Source organism: Nannizzia gypsea, genomic scaffold (genome assembly GCF_000150975.2).
Source record: "Nannizzia gypsea CBS 118893 supercont1.1 genomic scaffold, whole genome shotgun sequence".
NCBI lineage: Eukaryota > Fungi > Ascomycota > Eurotiomycetes > Onygenales > Arthrodermataceae > Nannizzia > Nannizzia gypsea.
In genome coordinates this window covers 4,850,291-4,871,518 of record NW_003345201.1, presented here as the reverse complement: position 1 = coordinate 4,871,518, position 21,228 = coordinate 4,850,291, and the positions used below count along the sequence as shown (strand labels likewise).

The 21,228-nt window shown below is 48.9% G+C and overlaps 9 protein-coding genes across 9 annotated transcripts; 4 read left to right on the top strand and 5 right to left on the bottom strand.

Moving 5' to 3' along the window:
• Positions 1 to 15: 15 nt before the first annotated feature.
• MGYG_01783 (ankyrin repeat protein) lies at positions 16 to 4,502 on the bottom strand (the record flags this gene model as incomplete). Its single annotated transcript, XM_003177672.1, has 4 exons — positions 16 to 156; positions 222 to 2,772; positions 2,832 to 3,745; positions 3,834 to 4,502. 4 exons carry the CDS (start codon positions 4,500 to 4,502, stop codon positions 16 to 18), a joined length of 4,275 nt encoding a protein of 1,424 aa, XP_003177720.1.
• A 2,225-nt stretch (positions 4,503 to 6,727) lies between these two features.
• Positions 6,728 to 7,768, bottom strand: MGYG_01782 (hypothetical protein; the record flags this gene model as incomplete). Its single annotated transcript, XM_003177671.1, has 1 exon — positions 6,728 to 7,768. The coding sequence occupies one exon, from the start codon at positions 7,766 to 7,768 to the stop codon at positions 6,728 to 6,730; it is 1,041 nt and encodes a 346-aa protein (XP_003177719.1).
• A 336-nt stretch (positions 7,769 to 8,104) lies between these two features.
• MGYG_08949 (hypothetical protein) lies at positions 8,105 to 8,658 on the bottom strand (the record flags this gene model as incomplete). Its single annotated transcript, XM_003177670.1, has 3 exons — positions 8,105 to 8,279; positions 8,343 to 8,457; positions 8,574 to 8,658. The coding sequence occupies 3 exons, from the start codon at positions 8,656 to 8,658 to the stop codon at positions 8,105 to 8,107; spliced, it is 375 nt and encodes a 124-aa protein (XP_003177718.1).
• Positions 8,659 to 8,983: 325 nt separating this feature from the next.
• On the top strand, positions 8,984 to 11,039 carry MGYG_01781 (translation machinery-associated protein 64; the record flags this gene model as incomplete). The annotated part of the gene is made up of 2 exons (XM_003177669.1): positions 8,984 to 9,004; positions 9,069 to 11,039. The coding sequence occupies 2 exons, from the start codon at positions 8,984 to 8,986 to the stop codon at positions 11,037 to 11,039; spliced, it is 1,992 nt and encodes a 663-aa protein (XP_003177717.1).
• A 539-nt stretch (positions 11,040 to 11,578) lies between these two features.
• Positions 11,579 to 12,372, top strand: MGYG_01780 (CHD5 domain-containing protein; the record flags this gene model as incomplete). Its single annotated transcript, XM_003177668.1, has 3 exons — positions 11,579 to 11,617; positions 11,723 to 11,909; positions 12,002 to 12,372. 3 exons carry the CDS (start codon positions 11,579 to 11,581, stop codon positions 12,370 to 12,372), a joined length of 597 nt encoding a protein of 198 aa, XP_003177716.1.
• A 1,246-nt stretch (positions 12,373 to 13,618) lies between these two features.
• On the top strand, positions 13,619 to 14,027 carry MGYG_01779 (hypothetical protein; the record flags this gene model as incomplete). Its single annotated transcript, XM_003177667.1, has 2 exons — positions 13,619 to 13,672; positions 13,782 to 14,027. The coding sequence occupies 2 exons, from the start codon at positions 13,619 to 13,621 to the stop codon at positions 14,025 to 14,027; spliced, it is 300 nt and encodes a 99-aa protein (XP_003177715.1).
• Positions 14,028 to 14,989: 962 nt separating this feature from the next.
• Positions 14,990 to 16,319, bottom strand: MGYG_01778 (mitochondrial folate transporter/carrier; the record flags this gene model as incomplete). Its single annotated transcript, XM_003177666.1, has 2 exons — positions 14,990 to 15,750; positions 15,818 to 16,319. The coding sequence occupies 2 exons, from the start codon at positions 16,317 to 16,319 to the stop codon at positions 14,990 to 14,992; spliced, it is 1,263 nt and encodes a 420-aa protein (XP_003177714.1).
• An 821-nt stretch (positions 16,320 to 17,140) lies between these two features.
• MGYG_01777 (hypothetical protein) lies at positions 17,141 to 17,990 on the top strand (the record flags this gene model as incomplete). Its single annotated transcript, XM_003177665.1, has 4 exons — positions 17,141 to 17,256; positions 17,478 to 17,586; positions 17,681 to 17,734; positions 17,805 to 17,990. The coding sequence occupies 4 exons, from the start codon at positions 17,141 to 17,143 to the stop codon at positions 17,988 to 17,990; spliced, it is 465 nt and encodes a 154-aa protein (XP_003177713.1).
• Positions 17,991 to 18,233: 243 nt separating this feature from the next.
• MGYG_01776 (DNA-3-methyladenine glycosylase) lies at positions 18,234 to 19,492 on the bottom strand (the record flags this gene model as incomplete). Its single annotated transcript, XM_003177664.1, has 2 exons — positions 18,234 to 18,420; positions 18,489 to 19,492. The coding sequence occupies 2 exons, from the start codon at positions 19,490 to 19,492 to the stop codon at positions 18,234 to 18,236; spliced, it is 1,191 nt and encodes a 396-aa protein (XP_003177712.1).
• Positions 19,493 to 21,228: the final 1,736 nt, after the last annotated feature.

Here is a 21,228-nt window from a genome sequence, read left to right as displayed (position 1 = left end):
CGGAGTGATGCCGCACTAAGTAGCGATAATGTTCCGGTTAGAGACCGGGGGATTGACATGAGACATTACAAGATCATATCCGTATGAGACGGCTTGCCAGATATCAGGAATGAGGTTTTTCAGCATCGCCGCAACAATTATTATCAGGAGAGGAATCTAGAAAGGTAGAGGTTAGCTATAGATACGAGGATAAAATAGAAATAGACTTTTGAATGACTTACCCAGATAATGAAGAGATTACGATCACTGCGGAATTTCTTCATCTTCTGTGCGTGTGCTTTTCTGAGCTGATCCTGGTGAACCTTCGAGATATTCCTGCTGCCTATGGTCACATCACCAAACTCCTCCTTAGAGGAAGAAGCATGAGCATGTGACGAGACTTCCGTCTCCGCAAAGTGTTGGTCTGCCGCAGCATCCAGCGCAGCTTCGACCATTGATGATTTCTTCTCGGCGTAGCCAGAGTCGGTTTCATGGGGATATAGCTCCTCGTATGCTGGCGGAGATGAATTGCCAGTCAATCTACCCCAGCCATCCTTCATGATATTGGTAGACCAGGCGGTTGTCGGCCTGTGTGGAACAAGGGAGCTGATACGTTGGATCATCGGGTGAGTTTGGTAGTCAGGAAGATTCGGAATCTGGGGAAGAGTTGGTATCTGAGGCAGCGTAGGCATTTGAGGCAGTGCAGGTAACGCTGGGAGGTTTGGTAGATTTGGTAAGTTGGGAAGGTTGGGGAATGCTCGGTTAACGTTCTGCTGGAACTGGTTAATCTGAGCTGCCAGTTGGTCTCGCCATGCAACTAGCGCCACAGGAGGTGACGGGCTGCCAGCAACAACATCAGACTCAGGAGAAGCGAGCGTAGGCGCCCGAGAAATGCTAGATTTCCGTGGAAGCGAGAAATACTGCTTCTTCTCCTTGCGGGATTCTGATTTAGTGCGTTTTAGTTGACCATATAGTAACTCTGGCACATCCGGCGTACGTCCGCCATCAGAATCCTCCGTGGAATCTTCTTCAGTGTCAGCTGCATCGCTGGAGGATGTTGGCTCCCAGAATCCATCGAGAGAACCAGAGCTGGGTCGGCGGCGCAAGGGAGAAGTTGATCCCACGCTTCTTGAGCGGTAGTGATTTGTAGAGGCAACCACAGCACGGTGTGTTTCCAGAGTGGTCGCAAGATCGGCAGGAGTGAAGCCGCGTAGGTTAGGTGCCGCAACGTTGGCACCGGCAAGTCGAAGACGGTGGACAATATGTGTATGTCCACTGAGAGCAGCCAAATGCAAGGGAGTGTTATGGTTTTTATCCTGAACATCAGGGTTAGCCCCTCGAGCAAGCAAACCTGCCACGAATCTAGTCAATCCTAGTGAAGCAGCCAGGTGGAGGAGAGTCTGCCCAGATGGTGAGCGGGTGTTATATTTTGTAGAGCCAGGATTGGCATCCAAGTCCATAAACTCAAGATATACGAGCATTTTCGCATCAGTGTCAGTGATGTTCGCGCTCTGGTTGTTGCCTGGTGCTTGTCGCTGCTGGCCTCCAGAACCGCCATCACCCTGGAAATTATTTTGAAGACTCCACAAACTATTCCCGTTACCGCCCATAATTTGTTGTGCAGTTTGATAGGCATCAGCAGGGTTATTAAGTTTCTGGCCTAATATTCCGAGCGCGATCCTATACATTTGCAGCTCACGATCATCTACATAACGGAAGAAGATTTGTGGTTTCGGGATTATGGGCTGTCCAGGCTGCTGTTGACCCAATCGAGGATGCTCATGCTTGAAAACAACTGGTACTGTTCCCGGCTTCACTGAAGGTGGAGTAAGACAGTTCAAGCATTTTTCACCCCAGAAAGTGGTGGTAGTGGCTAAGGTATCACCGAAGACGACTTCCATGCCCGGGTAGAAGCCACTACCTAAAAGAGTCACCTCACTTCCGCCAGTGGTTGAGCCCTCAGCTGGGACAAGTTTATGGATCATTGAGGGTACTTGTGGTGGAGGAAGTCCCGTTGGCACACTCCAGGAGTGATTTTGGATTCCCATATCAGGGAGCGCGGGAACTTGATCCTGGGACCGAGTGCGAGGGGAACCAGGACGGCTTGGGTGGGTCGAATTGGGTGCGGAAACCAGCGACGCTTGTCCCAGGCTGTCCATTGGGTTAGCGGCCTCAAGTGGGCTAAAGAACATTCCATCATTATTGTTTGGCGTGGGCGGCCCATTGATAAATTGCGGGTTGAGCATCGCAGGTGTGACATAAGCCTTATCTGTGCTTCCATTGGCAGTCGGGAAGTTTGAGGGCAAGGGGGAGTTGCTGGCGATTGGTGACGACCGCTGAGTCTCGATTCGCGACATCGTTAGTCCTGCAGGAACTTTCCCAGATCCGCTCTGCTTCCGTCGCTTAGCAAGAGGGCCGGTGCCGTCCGAAGGAGACGCTTGACGAGAGAGGTTCCGGGGGGTAGTGATAGGAACTGTTGCAGTTGTACTATTCTGCGACTGATTCGATGAAACGGGAGTTAATGGGTATTGCCGATTTCGGAGTGCTTGCAGGTCGTTAGCGGTAGGAGACATTTTATAAGGCACTGAATGCACGAAAGGCTTTGACAGATCAATTGCCGGGTTCCCAGGAAACATTGCTGCAGGAGGAAACTGCGGATCTGTCACTGCAGAATTGGAAGCTGCAGCATAATTTGCGGGCGCATGTGTCTTATGGTCATCGGTGATCATAATGGAATTGGTGATTGCTTGAGCTATTGGGTTATCCAAGTAGTCAAATACAGTAAAAAGAACCCTAAATTTCAATTAGTACCCAGAGAGTAAAATAAACCAAGATACATGTAATTTACTTACTGGAAGCCCACTTTCTCATTCTGATGTCTGCAGTAGCATGCAATTCGCATTGGCAACTCTACTTGCATTGCACCAAGGGGCGCAATGGGCAGAGAAGGGTCACAATTCGTTGAGTTAGGGGTTCTGGGAGGGTCGGTCCAGTCCTTGATCTCTGTGGTGTTGAACACAATAACCCGTTTATCCTCGTCTCTCTGGAACAGTTCATCTTCTTCTGGTTTCCGCTGTTTCTTCCGAGAGGCACGTTTTCGTTCTCGCTGGATGCAGCCAGCGCATATTTTGACTTCACCTCCTCCTAGTGGAAGGTCTTCGTCTCCCTGGCTTTCTTCGGAGTCCTTTGGAGACTTTGCACTGACATCTTCGCCCCGGGCTCTAGCAAAGGCCCTCTCCCGCTTCTTCTTGTCCTGAATGGCACTTGTGCACAGTACGCTAGCTCTGAGTTCCAGGATATCCGGAGAACATTTGATATCAGGCTTGGCGAGGAACTTTGGTTTCGAGATGGCGTGGCTTGGGAGGCGTAGTTTCTTAACCCCAGGTGGCATCGGGTAGAGGGTTAACTTAATCGGGATTTGCGTTTCGACGCGAGACTTCAGGGAAGTGGGATGAACAATGAGGCGGGGACGAATATAATTCTCCATGCTGATATTGGGGTGGAAAACGGCAGAGTTGCGGTCGTTCAAAGGGAAAACCACTCCGGAGGGACATTTCAGAGTTTCGAAGGTCTGGCGCGGTGACCTAAACGTAGAAGTGGGAGATAATGTCGTCGAAAGAGGCGAGCCACTGTTCATACCGATCCCCCCGAAAGCATCTTCTAGAGCGGATTGTGAGCTTCGGCCATCCCAGAGTCCTTGTCCGGTGTAGAGTGATGTAGAGTCACCAGGACTTTGGAACACAAATGGGTTTACGACAGTCGGCTGCTAAGAGAAGAAGATTAGTGTCTTTGAATATATATTTCTTTTCTTGAGAAAAAAAAAAAAAAGATATATCTGATAGGGGTATACATACTTGTTGCGATGAGCCTGCATCACTGGATGGTCCGGTAAAGGTTGTGGAAGAAGGTGTGCGGAATGATTGTTTGAACATGGTTGGTTTACTCTTTTCGGTGTTGAGCTCCATCTTGAGTGGGCTAGGACTGCTCGCAGCACTATCAAAATCAAAGGCAGAGGCCATCGCCTTGTTGCTTGACTCTACATCATGCTCGATGGAGTCAACCCGTGTCAAGAGGCTTCCGCCGTCCTGTCCAAGAAAGGACGCTTCGTCGCCTAGAGAGAGCTGGTCGGCGTTCGGCCAGCCAGGAATATATCGTTCGGTTGTGGTGCTGTCGGGACTGAAGAGTCCAGAGTGATTTGAAGCCAGAGAGGCATTCCGGAGATGGCCTGTAGGCGAATCCATCGAGGAGCTATGACTGGAATCTTCTGGAGAGTCTGATCGAGTGTCTGACGGGGTTGAGCCCGCTGGTGGAACGTCATTCTGGGATTTGTTTGGCATTTCGGAAGGGGATAAGCACGACATAGCATCGGAAAGCTGGGGAGCACTGGACGGCCGGAAGAACATGTCTTCAAAGTCCCGTCCCAGGCTGGGAGTCGAGGCATTGAGAACTGAAGGGTCGAAGCATAGAGTGTCTCTGTCGTCCATGATATTGTCCATATCTCCGTCCATAATGATGGGCTCCATCTCTTCGACCCTTGGCTGCCTCGAGACCAGGCCCCGGAAGAAAAACGGCAACTAACTCAACAACAAGGAAAGTAAAAAATAAAATAAAATAAAATAAAATAAAATAAACAGTCAGGTCTGTCGTTGGAGTCCTCCGTATGTCCCTTTCCGTCGCGTGCTCGCTCTCTCCCTCGAACGGACGGTGTGGTTAGGTATGCCGGTTCGGCGGGTTCGATTCGATCCTCTCAGGGGGGCTCGCTCCCAGGACAAAGCTGGTGCCTTAGGGACTAGGACGGGCGCTGAGCAATGACAATGCGCCTATTAACACGGGGGCCGGTCACGCAGCTATCGATAGGAACGGGCGAGCAGTCGACGAGGCCCTCGGTGGCAGCAAGGACGAGATAGCAAGGCACAGACACAGGCGAGAGCGACGTCGCAGTGGCTCGTGTAGACGAGATCGAAATTCAGGGATGGCCGCCGACTTTTCGTGAGTTGTTCTGTTCGCCTGCCTTTGTCGGTGAGGTTCTTCGTGCTTCCTGGGCTGGCGCTGGCAGGGGAGCGGCAAGCCACAGCGACAGCTTGGCGCGCTTCAGCTAGTTTGCAGCTGAGCGCATCCAAGCTGCGTGCTCGTCCAGCAAACGATAGTCCGTAGTCAGTCAGTCCTCGCAGCGGCCGTCTCTTGAACCTGCTTCTTCTTCTTCTTCACTTCTTCTTGACGGTGTTTCTTTTCTTCCTCGCCTTCCAACGTCGCAGAAAAACGAAAGAAACAAGAAAAAAACGAAGAAAAAGCGAAACGTTTTGGTTGGTGGTTATGACGCTAAACTCGTTTTGGACATGCCGTAGGAGCGACGTTTGAGACGAGAGAGACAGAGAAAAGAACAAAAGATGCGAAGGACAAAGACGGAGACGAAGAGGAAGATGAGGTTATATGGGACGGTGGTGAGCCTCGCCTACGCTTGGAGCATGAGGCCGTCTAGCAGCTGAGCGAGCCTTCAAGGGAAGACAGCGGCTTCGGCCCGGCAGAGGGACCTCTTCCTGGGGAGTCGAGATGTATATTAAGACCAGCACAGCATCACCAGTGAAAGGAGGAGAAGAAGAAGAAGAAGCAGATAATACGATGCAATACTGTGAAGAAGACGGCCTGATACAGTTACCTCTGAAGGAGTGGGATGAATTGACCTCCTGGCCTCTAGTGCTTCAGCCTGGTCAAACGGTTGCTTGGTTATACCACCAGTGTTGGCCCCCCTTTATTCCCCCATATACGGAGTACTACCCTCTCTCTTATGTCTGCCTCCAGGGCGGATAGGCAGGGTTAGATTTGTCTAGCCTACAAGTCCTAAGAATAACAGGCGTTCGAGCGTTGTCTAGTCTAGGTAGACCTGCTCAGCTACCGGATGCTGATGCTGATATTCCCCGGACGCCTACGGAGCCTACCGATGGAATGCAGGAGCGCTAGGTTAGAATACCTACCTGCATAGATGGATAAGGACATCTGCAAGCTGTGCAGGATATGCATCAGTTATTATTGTCTGCAACAATGGAACGCATGCATGCATATATAAACCCACAGCAAGGGAACGATCATTAAAGGACAATAAAGGCAATATATATCTACACACACACACATTTTGATAGGAACTGTGACCACGCCTCCGATGCCAAACTAGAGTTTCTTCTAGTTGCTCCTTCGAATCTCTTCCTTCGTTCAGGAGCCGGGACCAGACATGAATAGATGAACGAGTCGTAAAACATTCCGACGCTACAGTTGTTTATTTGCTGGCCATCGATTGGAGGATTATTCGCCTACCGCTTACATGCTGTCTAGATGGTTCTTCAGCTCAAAGGATGACGGCCATTATTATTGAATCACCCTTTTTCTCTTTTTTTGATAAGGCGAACTATTAATACTTTACACGTGGTTACATGGGTCCTCGGGGCCGCTCTACCCCTGCCACTTCTTAGCATGTGGACGACGGGTATGCCCCATACCTGTGCTTATGCCTCTTTCCAGGCATATTCCTGGATATCAGAGCATGGGGATAGCGGAGAAAAATTAAACATGTTTGCCAAACTTTCAGTTGGCCTCCCGTCAAGATGGACTAGAAGCTGCCTTCTACTCCTCGCCTCAGAAACATCAACATGATGTTTGGCCTAGATGAACCAAGCAGATGCCAGTATGAATACCAAGAGTACTATTAATATTAGGTAGTATATAGGTGAACGCCCTATGGGTGGGACCCGCATCGTTATGACCAATGCATTTGTCCATACCGAACAAGTTCAGTCATGAGTCTACCGCCAGCAGATACATCGTGGTACGGGTCAGACAGGTTTGCCATGAAGCAGCCACCCGGTTGCTCACTGCACGCTCGCTCTCCACCACTACATATACCAACGATTGTAGCCTGTCCGTCAACGTACTCCCACATAGGCCCGCCAGACCACCCAGAGGACGCAAATACCTTCGACTCGAGCTCAACTCCAATCTCTCCATGGGGGTCAACACCGTCAAGTGTTATATTAGTGACCAGCATCTGCTTCATGCCCTTGAAAGGTTCAATCGGGTATCCAGAGCTCAGCCACGGCCGGTGGACATATGCCTGTGTATCCTTCCACCAGGCAGTCCCCATCCATCCCACTCGCTCCCCCAGGGGCTCACACAGCTTGCATATCACATAATCCAACCCGGTAACGTTTAGCGTGTTCTTCACACCACGGCACTGAGAGACATATGAGCTTCCAAAGGGCTCCGCGTGTTTCTTCCCATGGCCAAATCCAGGTACAAACCGCATCCACCTTCTAGGCCCATAGTTCCACGGGAAACAGTGGCTTGCCGTAAGAAGCAAATTCTTTCCAACCAGCGTCCCCGTGCACCACCCCCCTTTGTCCCCCCTGAACCGTCGAAAGAATATCCTCCCAATCGTCGACCATGGATACCCTATCGTGGCCGTGACCTGGAACTGATCGAACAGCGATCCTTCTATGGCCACGGGGATGATGTCGGTGCTGTAATTTCCGAAACCAAGGGGATACAGTGTGGTAATGTTGTTTTTCTCGCTGGTGTTCGGATTAAAGCCTGGAGTGCTCCCGCGCTCACTCTCCTGTGTCCCTTCAAACCCCCATGCCGTCTCGAGTAGATTCCATTTATCATCCACCGTCAGCGCCTCTACTCGGAGATCCGGAAATGCCTTTCCGCACAGCCCGCCTTTAGGCTCTAGGGGAAACACCGCTGTAACGAGGGAGTTTTGGAGCAGCAATAAGGTAAGGAGTGGCCATACGAGGTACATGATAACAGAATATTGAAGAGCCGAAAGAAGTGAGTGTACACATGGGATAGCAAGCTATTCTGCCGTGCTTCTTGTACTGTTTCTTCTTGGTATAATATATAACTATACAGTCCATAGGGCTTGACATAGGCAAGCACACAAATGATATTTTAATTCTTTGGCATAAATAGTCAACCCAGCTAGCCTAACACAAAAATACCCGACTGCATACCACCTTCCTTTGCCTAGAAGGAGTCCCAAAGATCACTTGTTGACATATAAGCGGAAGGGGGGACCTTCTCTCTTTCCTCCATGGCTTGCTGTTCAGTTTGCAATTATAGGCGAAGAATGCTCTATTCAGGGCCACCGTCTCTCTCCTTCCTGGGTGTCTGCTATATCTCGGGCGCCAGAACTACCTAGGTACCCAGGTGGTTGGGCAGCATTTACTTGACAAATAACAGTACCAAAGTTGCCAAAGTGTTGTGCATACAATGCATTCCGAGTTGCTAGATGTTCAGCATAAGGACCTTTGCTAGTCCTTTGAGCCCTAAGTTTAGCTAGCTAACTGCCCAGTCACCATAGTTGGTTGGGTTACCTGGGATCTACCAAAAGTGTCGCGTGCCTACGTAAAAGGGTCAATTTTCCCGTTGTACCTCCCATGCCAGTGTCCGATCTTACTCTAGCCAGCAAGATACTCACCCAGAATTCATCTATATGATGAGCCACCCAGAAGCTCAGAAAAAACCACCATGTTTACATAGGTAGCAAAACTGGTAGCCGAGAGATACCTGGACTTCTAAAGCTGACATCTAGTTAAGAAACTCACAAGTGAAGCTTAAGTTGAGAGGCATCTGCTTGGTGTAAGGTACAGGTGCTTCGATAAAAGCCAGGGATGATATTGAAAACGTCATTACCGGGAGTAGATCTGCTATTTCCTTGCTTTATGATGGATATATTTGATAGTCTGTCTATTAACCTACTTAGTGCGCCTAAAGCTTTTGATACCTTAGTTAAATATTTAGCTAGCTAATTACTAGGCAACTACCTAGCAACTTGTTACTCATAATTACTATTTTACTCCAAGCTGAATCAACCCCGCAGCCTCACTAACAACACCTACATTTTCATTTTGGAGGATTATTCTTTTCTTTGCATCTGTACTTGCTTTTTAATACTTTCTTTGCATACTGCATCTTTAGGGGTTTTCTAGTGCCGAGTTCGAGCGTTGCTGCCAAAATGTTCAAAAAAAAGCCATCGGTTTGACCCCCACACAACAGCTATCCATGAGCCATCAACGACAGCCATGCTAATTATATGGTAGATCAAACCGCTTGCACCACTTCGATCTTCCGACCGGAGGAAGATTGCAGACAAGATCATTCAGGAATACAGCATCTCAGTCCCGGAGACACCAGCAGCTCAGCCTGAAGTTGATGAGACATCAGCTCAGCCCACCACAACCGCACCCAGCCTTTCATCTATCCGAAACTCGCTTCTACCAGAAAACACTCTAGCGGGACGATTTTCGACAACGGTAGGGCCTGACTTACGGCCTGTTCACGGTACTCTATACGTTGGAACGCACCCAGACGGCGAAGAAAGAGTATTATGGATCAAACTTGAGCAAGGGCCAGGAACGGATGGAAGGATATACCCTACTGTATATTCACTATGGCACAACCCGGGGCTGGTCCCCTTGCTGTGCACAACAGGCCATGTTATGGAGAAGCTCTACAACGGTGCAGATCTTATGACGCCAGGCCTTACAAACGGGCCACCATTTCCGAAAGGGGCTGTGAAAGGCTCTGTTGTTGCTGTTTCGAGCTTGGATAAGCCCAGTGTTCCTACATTTGTGGGCGTCTGTGAGATTGATGTTGCTGGGCTAACGCAAGTGCAAGGTGCAAAGGGACATGCCGTCAGGGGAATTCAGTGGGAGGGAGATGAGCTATGGGGCTGGGGTTCGGCTGGAAAACCTGGCCAGCCATCACCAGACCACCTAGATGGCTGGATTGGTGAAACGGAAGAGGCGGAAGAGAAGCTCCAGGAGTTAGAGCTAGGTGATGACGAGGATTTATATGGAGGCATGGATGGGGGTGTTCCGATCAACGAGGCTCAAGAGGAACAGCAGGCAGAAGAGGGGGAGGAGGAAGAGCAAGAGGAGCTCCCACCTCCAACCACGAAAGGTAAGGATTATCAAGTATTACATTCCCAAAGCAATTCTAATAAGGCAAAAATGTTAGAAATCGACGATGCTTTCGAGAAGGCGTTCCTATATGCGCTCTACCAGCACAAAAAGGACCATCCCGGGGACCAGAACCATGGCTTGTCATTCCCCATCCAGCCATCGTTTTTGATATCCAACCTTATCACTCCATTCTTGCCAATATTTTCGCCTAATCAGGCACAATATTACCAGATCAAGAAGACATCATGGAAGAATGTTAAGAAATTTGTGAAGCACCTCGACAAGATAAAACTATTGAAGTCAAAGGACAGAGGCGGGGAAACAATAGTCATGGATGTTGATTTTAATGATATGCTTGTCGAACAGTTTGTCCCTTACCGGTTGCCCAAGAAGACGAGCTCGGGAGGCGCAAAGCCAAAACCTGCCTCTGAGAATGCCGCAGCAAGCATGTCATCCGAGCAGGTTAACGTCAAAACACTCTACCGTCCAAGCAGCAAGTTGGTACCTGATCTGTTTCCACCCCTATCTAACACCGACGTGAACAACTACTACTCGGCTTCTGACGTCTCCAAACGCCTCAACGACTACATCTCCTCACAGGATCCGTCGATCATCTCTCCCTCTAATCCTCGAATTCTCACACTGAACGCCTTCATCAGCAACAAAATAATCTCTTCCAACGACATCGGGACCCTTTCACGCGGGACCATCCCACGAGATGCTCTGTTAAAGAAATTACTCGATGACCCTTCATTATGTGCACCTTTCCATGCCATCCTTAAGCCTAACCAAACTCTCTCGGATGTGAAGCCCAAGCCAGGTGCCCTCCCGAAAGCAACGATAACGATTGAACGCCGCACAGGATTAAAGCTGGGTACCAAAGTAGCTGGGCTAGATAGATTTGGCATATCGCCTCAACTACTAGCAGATGAGCTGTCGAAGAAATGTGCGAGTAGCACTAGTGTTAGCCAGGCAGTTGGTGGTGCAAAGGGGGAAATGGAGGTTTTTCTTCAGGGTGACCACCGAGGGGTAGTAGAGAAACTGCTTGTAAGCAGGGGTCTCAAATCCCAGTGGATAAGCATCGTGGACAAATCTAAGAAGAAATGAGCCGCTCAGTGTTAGTTAACCTGAGGGGAAACTGTTAGCACTACTACTGGGTCATTTGAAAGCCTTTGAAAATGGGTAGCTAGTCATAACGATTTATGAACCATGCTAGATTACTACATGGCAAAAAAGACGATGCCCTGCCCCCCTATGCCCTGGTGAAATAATTTTGAAAGAGTTCTACTATTAGTTAGCTACTTGGAAGTAACAACAAGGGTTAAGTTCAATATCAAGGCAGTTAAGCGGCTGCAAGCACCGGCATGACAGCCAGCTGATATTGTAAATTGGTCGAAGATCTAGATTGAAGCAAACAAAACAAACATGACGGACCACACCACCCAGGGTTGCGGCTTTCCACAAGAAATTATTCTGGAGTATCGCTCTACCTCGCTACCTACGTTTGAAACACGGAAACACATATCTCGGCCACTTGTTGTCTTTCCGGTAGCTATACAAGGCTGTTCGCCGGGCTCTTGATATTGACACATATCCATCGGGCGAACCACAACCTCGAGAAAGCTGGCGCTCGGCCATCGTTGATCATGGCAGCACTACTTCTTTTTGTCCTTGCTGTTCAGATAGTCACTTATTTAATTAATACAATAGGCGCCAGTACTATAGATAGCCTGGTATTCATACACCCTCCCCTAAACAGTCTACTCCTGCTAATGTTCTTATTATTATAGCTATGGCTTCTGTATATCAAACTCCCGAACCAAGCGTCACGCACGGCTCAAGAGCAACGACGAGCGAAGCTTGAAGCAATCCAGCTTAAGCGAGAGATGGCCGCTACCAGCTCCCAAGACGAATTTGCGAAATGGGCGAAGCTACGAAGACGACATGATAAAGCTATGGAGGAATATGACGTTAAGAGTGCGTATCCCATTTTGCGAAGAACCGGCAATCTGGCCTATACAAATACTGGGGAGATATTTGGTAACTAACGTTTTTTACCTACCATACAGATAAAAAGCTGAACACGTTGAGGGTTTCCTTTGACTGGACGATCAAGACTGTCCGGTGGGTTTCCACCACCGGTATAACCCTCATCCTTCAGTTCTGGTTTTCCAAATCACCTATTTATGAGCTGCCCCGAGGGTGGTTTCCGTGGCAGGTGGAATGGATCTTATCTTTCCCCCGTGCTCCTTTGGGAACCGTGAGCATACAGGCGTGGGGAGGAGCCTGTGGAACGGTTGTCGCCTTAGTTGGGGGTGCTGTTGCAGCTGTTGCACCGGCTCTGAAAAGCAGTAAGCAGTCCAAGGAACCGGCTGTGGCTCAGAAAACAGGAACTCCAAGAGGGAGCAGGGAACAGACACCCACGAGGAAGACGCAATAACGGGTGAAATGAACGGAGAAACGTCTATTAATGCTATTAATGTGTAAAACTCATGCTATGATACTGATGATAAGTGTTAATATTATGCCTTGGAAGTTTGATTACCGGTATATAAACAAGGGCAAAGTAGAAACATTGGAATAGAATTGGGATGGGGAGGGGAGATGTTCATCAGATAAGTTTTAAAATCTTGATCTTCAACAGCCATTATATGGCCTCTGTGCTTGACTCTATGATTTGTATATCATCACCTGAACATGTATGAAGTGAAGAATCTGGCCCTTTCGAGGGGGCTTCTGCAATCGAATCTCTGCACACCGCGACAATCATCCAAATAACGAAGAGCCGAAGTAGGAGAGACACAATCACCGCTTTCCATAAGCTACAGGTTCGGAAGTATGAAAAAAGTGTGAACTCCTCGTCGCAAGAATAAGCCCCATCGAGTTACTCGCCCAGCCCTGAATATTCAGAACAGGAGAGCAATCGCATAGCTGTAGAATCTCGACGAATGGCAACCTCCTTAACCAGATTCCCACAGCTGACTCCCATTGTTTCCCCAAGAAACCTCCTCAACGTTAACCCCCGAATCAGTTCACTTAACTCCAAAGCCAAAACGTGAGACTCATATCGTCATCCCAGAGTTGTCCTGACATTGAAAAAGAGACCGAATAGCGGGAAAACCGAAGAGTGCAGACGGTTCAACGAGGGTCGGACCCAGCGGTAGGTGGTTAAGAGGGCTTTAGCTGCTGTGAAGTGCTTCTATGGCAGCGCGTTTCCGCAGTGCCTGGCACGAAGCCAGGACGTCCGGGGACTTTCTCCCAAAGCAAGATATTGGTACGAGCATCGAAATGCCCAGTTCGTAAGCTTTGAATGCGATTCTTTGCACGAGGAGTTGAAGAAGAGAAAGAAGAAAGCAAGAAAGAAAAAAAGTCGCTTAGATTTTAAGTGTTGAAGATTAGTCAGCTAGGATGACAAAGAGTAGTTTTTATCTTGTACACGTGATAAATTCGTCATGACTAATCAGAAATACAGCATTTCTTACAGGCTATCTATCTAAATACAGTATAATATCAAAGTTACAATGAAATAGCCAGTAATATCATTAGAACCTGGTATATTTGGTTATTACTGCACCAGAAGCCTGACACTGCAGCTCCAGCTCCTTCAGATCTTCGTTCAATTTGCTTGAGCAAGTATTTGCAATATTGATAGTTTGTGGCCAGTCAATACTCAATAGACTTCCATCATGACACAGAAGCAATCGATAGCGGGGAAGCTTTCAAGTGGGAAGAACAAAAGGGTTCGTTTTGTCGCACTTTTGGTGAAGTTAGAGCCTCGATACTGACATCTATCAATCCAGTCTCTCAATGTGCCGATAGCCGCTTTCACGATGGCTCTTTTACTTACAGGATACTGTTACCGAAGTATACGATCCGCGCGCGATAATGCTAAGCGCACCTCTATATATACCTCCTCCGGCCGAGGCAATGGTCTATAGTGACAGGTTGTTTTCCGGTACCATTGAAAATGGGATTCAAACGAAGGACGGGGAGTTCTCTCTATGGAAACTGCGCAGGCTGCGATACACAGGTTTATCAGCTCGGCCTACTTTGTGTCTAGGTCATTATGCTGGAGAACTAAGGCGGCTTGAGTGACGATACGCTATCGATTCGGTCTATGGGTCAAGCGACATACCCACCAACCGATATTAAACCGGCTCCTACTAGAACTTGATATGGGCCTCTGGACGGAGATAATGCAGTGCCCGGACGACTCTAGGAGATATCTGTCTGTCGATAGTCAATATGGGCATGCACCTATACTACCAAGAAACTGGAGGCGAGTGCAACTTGGGCCGTTAACTATCATGGAACGCCGACCTGTGGTATAGAGAAGAAATTGATTCGATCTTATTGCATCAAGCCACCGGTCCATTCTGTTTACCAAAGATAACTTCTGTATTGAGCGGCGATATGACTTTATTCTCTTCTAAACATGTACATACGAAAAAACATGATAGTACTCAAACCTATTAGAAGCATGTGTATAGCGTAATTACACGCTGAAAAGACTGACGTATAAGTTCTGTATGCTAATATTTGACTGAATCAACAAGACAAATAGCCAACCCATAATCAGAGACAGACAGACTGCACACATCCTGACCTTTGTTTTCCTATCACCACACACATATAAGCTGAAATTAGAACAACGTATACATAAAACCATTCCTGGTGGGAAGACGCCTGACACGCCATATTCTTGCTTTGCTAGACACGAGTAAATCCATCCTTTTCTTTAGGAGGAAACATTAAGATAGTAGATAAAGGGGAATAGAGACAGGAGAAGGGAAGGGAAGGGGTGAGGGTGGGCGGGTAAAAGAACATTTGGATGTTTTTGACTGGGTATATTTATCACGTCAGGGGGAAGGAATGCCGCTTCTGTAGCAAGCAAATCTGGTATCATTAAATAGGGGGAAGAAAAGGCTGAAAAGGAATTTCTGGTGAATATGCGTTGTGTATGTGCATATCAGTCACTATTCACAGAATACCACAGGCTGATAGTGGCAGCTATGGCCAAGAACAGCAGTGCATTAGTAGTTAGCGGGATGTTGAAATCATAGATGGTGATTCTCCACTGATGAAGCTAGTATTATTTCTCCTTCATGTTGACCCCAATGTATTATATTACGTAGGTACTCATACGTCAACATGGTAGTCATAGCAGAAGGGACAGCTCGGAAAAGGTTCGTGCCTATACCGGCATAAAATGCTCTCCATCCTTCCTCTTTCAATATCGTTTGGAATGTTCGAATAACTCCCCGATAACGGGGCCGATTGGGCATTCCATCGGAGGATGCAGCTCCAACACCGGTGGCGCTGCGGTATGAATCATCTGAGACCCGGAATGAAATCCCTTCTGGGGATGGAGCGGGGCTGATTCTCTGTTGCGTTTGTAACCTGGTGCGCAGTACTTCATGCGGGTATGTAGCCGTGCTGGCACAGATTTTACTGAGGAAAGTGGCAGCGCCAATGCCGACCCAATGTGGGTTACCTGCATCGGGATGCTCGCCCATCATGAACCCCGTGAACGCGAGTTTGAAATACTCGTACAGAGGGAACTGAATGGCGACGTGAGAGAGGCCGAGAAGTGCGGGTGTGAGGCCAGAATAAAACGCCCGTATCCCTTCACTTGCATACATCTTGCGTGCGGCGTCCAGGGTGTTCTTATAGTACCATGGAGCCTGGAATCCGTCATTAGACGGCCGTATGCTCTGGGACATGAGTCGAGTTTTTATGACCCATATAGGGTTGGTTGCAATGGTTGAGCAAGCTCCGGCAGTCAACGATGCATATGTTCGGGCAAGCCACCAGTTTTCTAACCGTGGGGTAGTACTACGTTAGCAAATTTGCTCTTATTAGAACCTGCAGAGGAGTTTCAATACCTGTCTGAACATAGAAGTAATCTCTTGCTCTATCGTATATGGTCAAGTAGACAGCCCATGTAGGAAGGTAGCCCAGAAGCATTGGTCCCAGGCCTTTGTATAATCCACGAAGACCTTCATCCCGCCAAATGGTCCGCCCAGTCCCTATCATCCCCTTATACAGAGCTTCTGTCTGTACTAGCTTCCCATTTCGCCGCAAGAAACCTCCCTGAGCTTGTAGTTTGGTTTTGATAACGTCCAGCGGACAAGTGATAATTCCAGAAGCAACTCCCGCTCCAGCTCCACAAAACGGCGTCACATAGCTCTGCGGAATACGGGTTGAGTAGACTTGCAGCCGTGTGAGTAATGTTGAGTTTGGAGGAGGCTGAGCTCCCGGATGAAGCTGTGGTATCGTTGAGGTCTGTGACTCGTGATGCTCTTGCTGTTGCTGCTGGTGTTGCTGCTGGTGTGATGATGATTGAGTGGTGAATGTCTCCGCCGGCTTGGTACGGTCCAGAGACATCCTTGACGGCTTTGATGGAGCGGAGTCTCACTTAGCAGGACAATCGATATCGCTGCATGGGTGCGGAGGGGGATGTAGAGACGAAGAAGGCAAATGCGGAGCAGGAAGACCTATGCAAAATGAGGGACGTGTTGAACTTGATATATTTTGGATGTATCCCTCGTTTGCCCGGTTCCTCAAGGGTACTTTCTGTATATCGTCTTTGGAGCGTTGAAAGCAGAGGAAATCGGCCGGTGGTCAAGCCTACACAGCTCCAAGCTGGAGCAGGTGGAGGCTAACAAGCGACTCCAGGCATGGGCGGGGGGAAAGGCAAAGCTGGCAGTAGTCTTAAATTTCGCCGATAGACAGGGAGGTTAGTCCCAAGATGTAGTGTGTAGAGGTAGATATTGCAGTGTCCAACCGTATCAAATGGTGACGGGATAAATGACAAGCTTCTGCTGGGCGCTGTCCCTGTGTTCCTGGTGTCAAACCGTCTTGATGACGTAGAAAAGAAAAGATGTTGAATATATTATCCTCGAAAGAAGAGGCCGCTTGGTTCATCCCATCCGCGGCCCAGAATATGCGAGTTCAAGTTACTTTTTTGGTGGTTGAAATCACGAGATCCGACGACGCCGAATTGGTCCGAGCGTTACATTTTTGCACACTCTCAGCAAACCTCAGCAACATCACCAACTCAGTGATTGGCCGACCAGGACGACCGCAAGAACAGACAGCCAGCCCGCCAGCCGTGGAAAGTCGCAGCATAGCACACCGAGAACAGAGCGAAGAGCGTCTCGAAGTCGTTGAATAGTCGAATAGTCGAACAAACCCGAACCGGCGCGATGGTTTTGACGTCAATGGTTTCCCGGGCCTTTGAGGCGCCGTGGATCAGAAGTGCGATGAAGCCAGTTGCCAGCTGGTACTGCAATGCCGCTGGATACAGGAAGTTGGGCCTAAGGTGCGTTATATCAGCCATTGATGCGGATGGGGGGAGATAGAGGCTGTATATATGGGGATAAATAGGCGGAGGGGGATGCCGTTACCAGTGGCTTTGCCTGTGTCATCAGATAGGCAGAAGAAAGAGAGGCTGTGATAGCCAGTGGCAGGCAGATAAAGAGGAATGTGAAGAGAGAGAGTCTGAGAGAAAGATGCTAACGTTGTTTTATTGGATATGAACAGACTTGATGATTTGATTCCAGAGGACAATGACACTGTTCAGTTGGCGTTGAAGAGACTTCCTCCCAAGGAAGCCTATGACCGTCTCTACCGCATTCGCCGAGCCGTCCAGGTATGTGCCTGCTTAGACATTTGCACTTCTCCTTCTTTATTCTTTACTTTCTGTTCCTTCTTTGAAACTACAGACTGACAAGTGAACTTTTTAGTGCTCTGTGGAACACCAGCTTCTGCCAGAGAAGGACCAGACCAAGCCAGAGGATGTATGTCATACCCATTGTCTCCTTCTCTTGCTTGTTGAGTCGAAGAAACCGTGCTAACTGCCTGTCACAGGACGTCCGATACCTCTCCCCCCATCATCGAGGCCATCAAAGCGTGAACAGGCCGAGCGTGCCGAACTCGACTCCCTCGTCATCAAGCGATGAATTCCCACCCGACCAGCCAATTCAATTCATCCCGTTAGCCTGTCAAATGCCAAATGATACCATGTACAGAGGATGGTATGAAGAAAAGACTTAAAAAGGAAAAGGGCCTAGATCAGAGAAAAAAATCCCATCATTGTTTAACTATTACATTCCTGTCTACACTCTTGACATCTTTTTCTTTTTTTCCCCTTGCGTTTCCAATTTTGATAAACATGTACAGATAGTTAGATACGGGGGAGAGAGGAAGTCAATTGCATTACAATCACTTCTCATACAGTAGTATATATATATCAGAGGTAACTAGGTATATCAAAGTAAATGGGAGACGGGAGGAGCATCACGCCTGCATGACGGTAATATCTACGTTCTCCCACCTCCACATGTACCACATGAAGAGACTTCTATACGGCGAGAAGGGCGCTGCTATCTCTACCATGTCCTTTTCCGACATGTACTTGAACTTACCTCCTCCCTTTGCCTTGAGCTTGCCTACATCGCGTCCTGCAAACGCCGCCATCCCACGTCTACCTCATTAGTACTGCATATACCAGTTATCACAGAATCGAACTAAATAAAAAAGGACAAAACTCACTGAACACCAAGATCACCCGTCGAGAAGACATCCATCCGCTTGAGTCCAAAGAACAAGAACATCTCTACCGACCACTTCCCCAGTCCCCGCACGGCAATCAGCTTTTCCAGCACTTCCTCGTCACTGGCCGTCAGCAGCATACGAGCAGACAGCTCGCCCGAGACGAACTTCTCCGCCAGGCCATGGATGTACTCTGCCTTGCGCTGGGAGAGACCCGCGGTCCGTAAGGTAGGCAGGTCCAAGGAGACTACCTGCTGCGGCGAAGGGAATGGCACAGGCCTGTAACGTAGTCCTGCATCACCGACTTCATCTTCGCCATCTTCAGCTTCGGCTCCAGCTTGTTCTGTGGTAGCACTGAACAAAGAGATGAATTTATTCTTTATCGACTTTGCTGCGGCCCCGGAGACCTGCTGGCCTATGATGCCGCTGACAAGGGCCTGGAAAGGGTCTATCTCGACTGCGAGGTCTGCTGGTCTGAAGGGGGCATCCGGGAACTTGTCGATGACTGGTTTGAGTCTGGCGTCGACGGAAAGCAGATGGGCAATTGCTTCCTTGAGGAGGTTCTCTACCGTCGTCGTAGGAGTTCCAGCAGTAGCAGCAGTAGCAGCAGTGGATGGGTATGCTGTGATATGCGAGCCACGCGGGGTGAGGAGGGGAGCCGCTGTGCGATGAGGGTCGACCGGCCTGTCGAGGTTGTTGTTGCCTGACGTGGTGCGAGGTGTTGCTGGTGTTGCTGGCGGTGGTAGAGACGGCGGAGGAGGCGTTGAAGCTATCACCGTAACGGTTGTCTTCTTCTGTGTCTTCGTCTTGGTCGTCTTCCTCTTTGGCTCAGCTTTCGCCTTAGTGATGCCTCTAGTCGTCGTCGTCGTCGTCGTCGTCTTCTTCTTCTTCTTCTTCTCTTCTATCCTGTATGTCTCCTTCGTCTCTTCTGTCTTGTACGTCTCCTTCTCTGTTGCCTTCAACGCCGCAGCGGCACTGACTCTGGCTGACCGTCGGGGAGCCATGGGGGCCAGCAGCAGACGACGCGGTATCCAGCACCACCGGCATCCAACGCTCATCTATCTGTCACTGTTGCATGTCGCGTCCAACGCAACGTTCTACCTGCAAGGTTAGTCACCTCCGCGCCTTGTGGCAGGATTAATTATTAATACGAAGCCTCTAACTAATTACTGTAAGTACTCTGTAACTACTCTGCCTCCATCATCATCATCATCACTAATATCATGCCTCATAACGTACTTGCTGCAGCTGGCTGACTCAACCAACCAAGCTTCCTCGCTTTTCTTTTTCCCCCAAACTCGACCAGGCAGACAAGCCTGCACTTCATGTGCTTGCCTCAGGGGCAAACTTCAAGGTCAAGCAAGATCCAGGGAGTCAAGGTCAAGGTCAAGGCAGAGGAAAAGAAAAGAAGCAATAACAACAAAAAAGCAAAAAAAAAAAGCCTCTTACCTCTTGCCGCTGTGGCCAAAAAGAAGAGCTGCTATAGCGTTCCCTTCCGTCTTATAAACCACCCAACCAACCCGGCACATCCCTCGACCGACCGACGCCCTATAAAACGACGAAACGACGGGGACCACTGCTCAACTGAATCTCTTCACGGCCAAGCCACTGCTCGATTCACCCGCGATCGACAAGCCTCCCACCGTCCTTGGCTCACGATGGCCTGACATCACCTCCCGCCCATCATCGTCACCACCACCCCCCCAAAAATCTCATGCGTTTCCCCCCCTGGCAAGTCCACGCAACCTAGGCAAATCTTCATTTTGCAGCGGCAGCAGTGAATAGCTCCTTAACCTACGGAACCAACCCCAAAGAACCCACTTTATAAGTAATAAACCTGACTTGAGAGGAAACAACCGTGGCGAACTTCTGGCATCGGGTCTAACCTAAGGAGTAAGCTGTCGACCTCTGGCCTGCTTTAAATTTCGTCTTGGTGGAGAAGGACAGGTGGAAGTGGAATGGAAGTACGGAGTAGAAGTACTGGGTACCTAGGTCGGAGTAGTCAGAGCAGAGTAGCAGAGTAGCAGAGTAGCAGAAGTAGCAGCCATAGCAGTACTCCGTAATAGTAACAGAAGAGTAATAGAAGTAATAGAAGTAGCAGAAGTAGCAAGTAGCAGTAACATCCTCTCCCTTCTCTCTCTCTCTTCCTCTTCTTCTTTTCTGTCTCTGCCAACCTTTTCTTTCTCCGAAGATCGCTTACCTAAGCTGCTGTCTCAGGTTCGACCCCCTGGCAAGTCAAAAGCCAAAAGTTTCTCCTTCTTTTCTTTTTCTTCTTTTTTCTTCTTTTTCTTCCTCCCCTTTTTATTTTCTTGCTCGTCCGCTTCGTCTCTTCCTCTTCTTCCTCTTCTCTCTCTCTCTCTCTCTCTTGTCCCTTTTTAAAGTCTTAAGGTCTTCCTCTTCCCCTTGACTAGTTAATTTCAGCCCGGTTCGTTAGGCCGCTCCCTGATTTGCTGGTTCCACTCTCGCTTTTTTTTTTCTTCTTTCTCCTTGCTTCGACTTTTCGCGTCCCTTGAAAAAGTTGACTTCGTTCGCTCTTCCTTCGCTCTTTTTCATCCTTCTCGTCCCGTCAACCAGCAAAGCTTCCTCTCTCCCAAAGAACTCAAGCAAGCTCGTCCAGGTAAGACTCCTTCTCTTATTCTACCATCCATCGTCTTATCATCGCAATTGGTATCAAGAAGCAAAAAGAGAGACACTCCCTGCTGGCTGTGTGACGGCTGTGGCACCCCTTTTTTCCCTTACT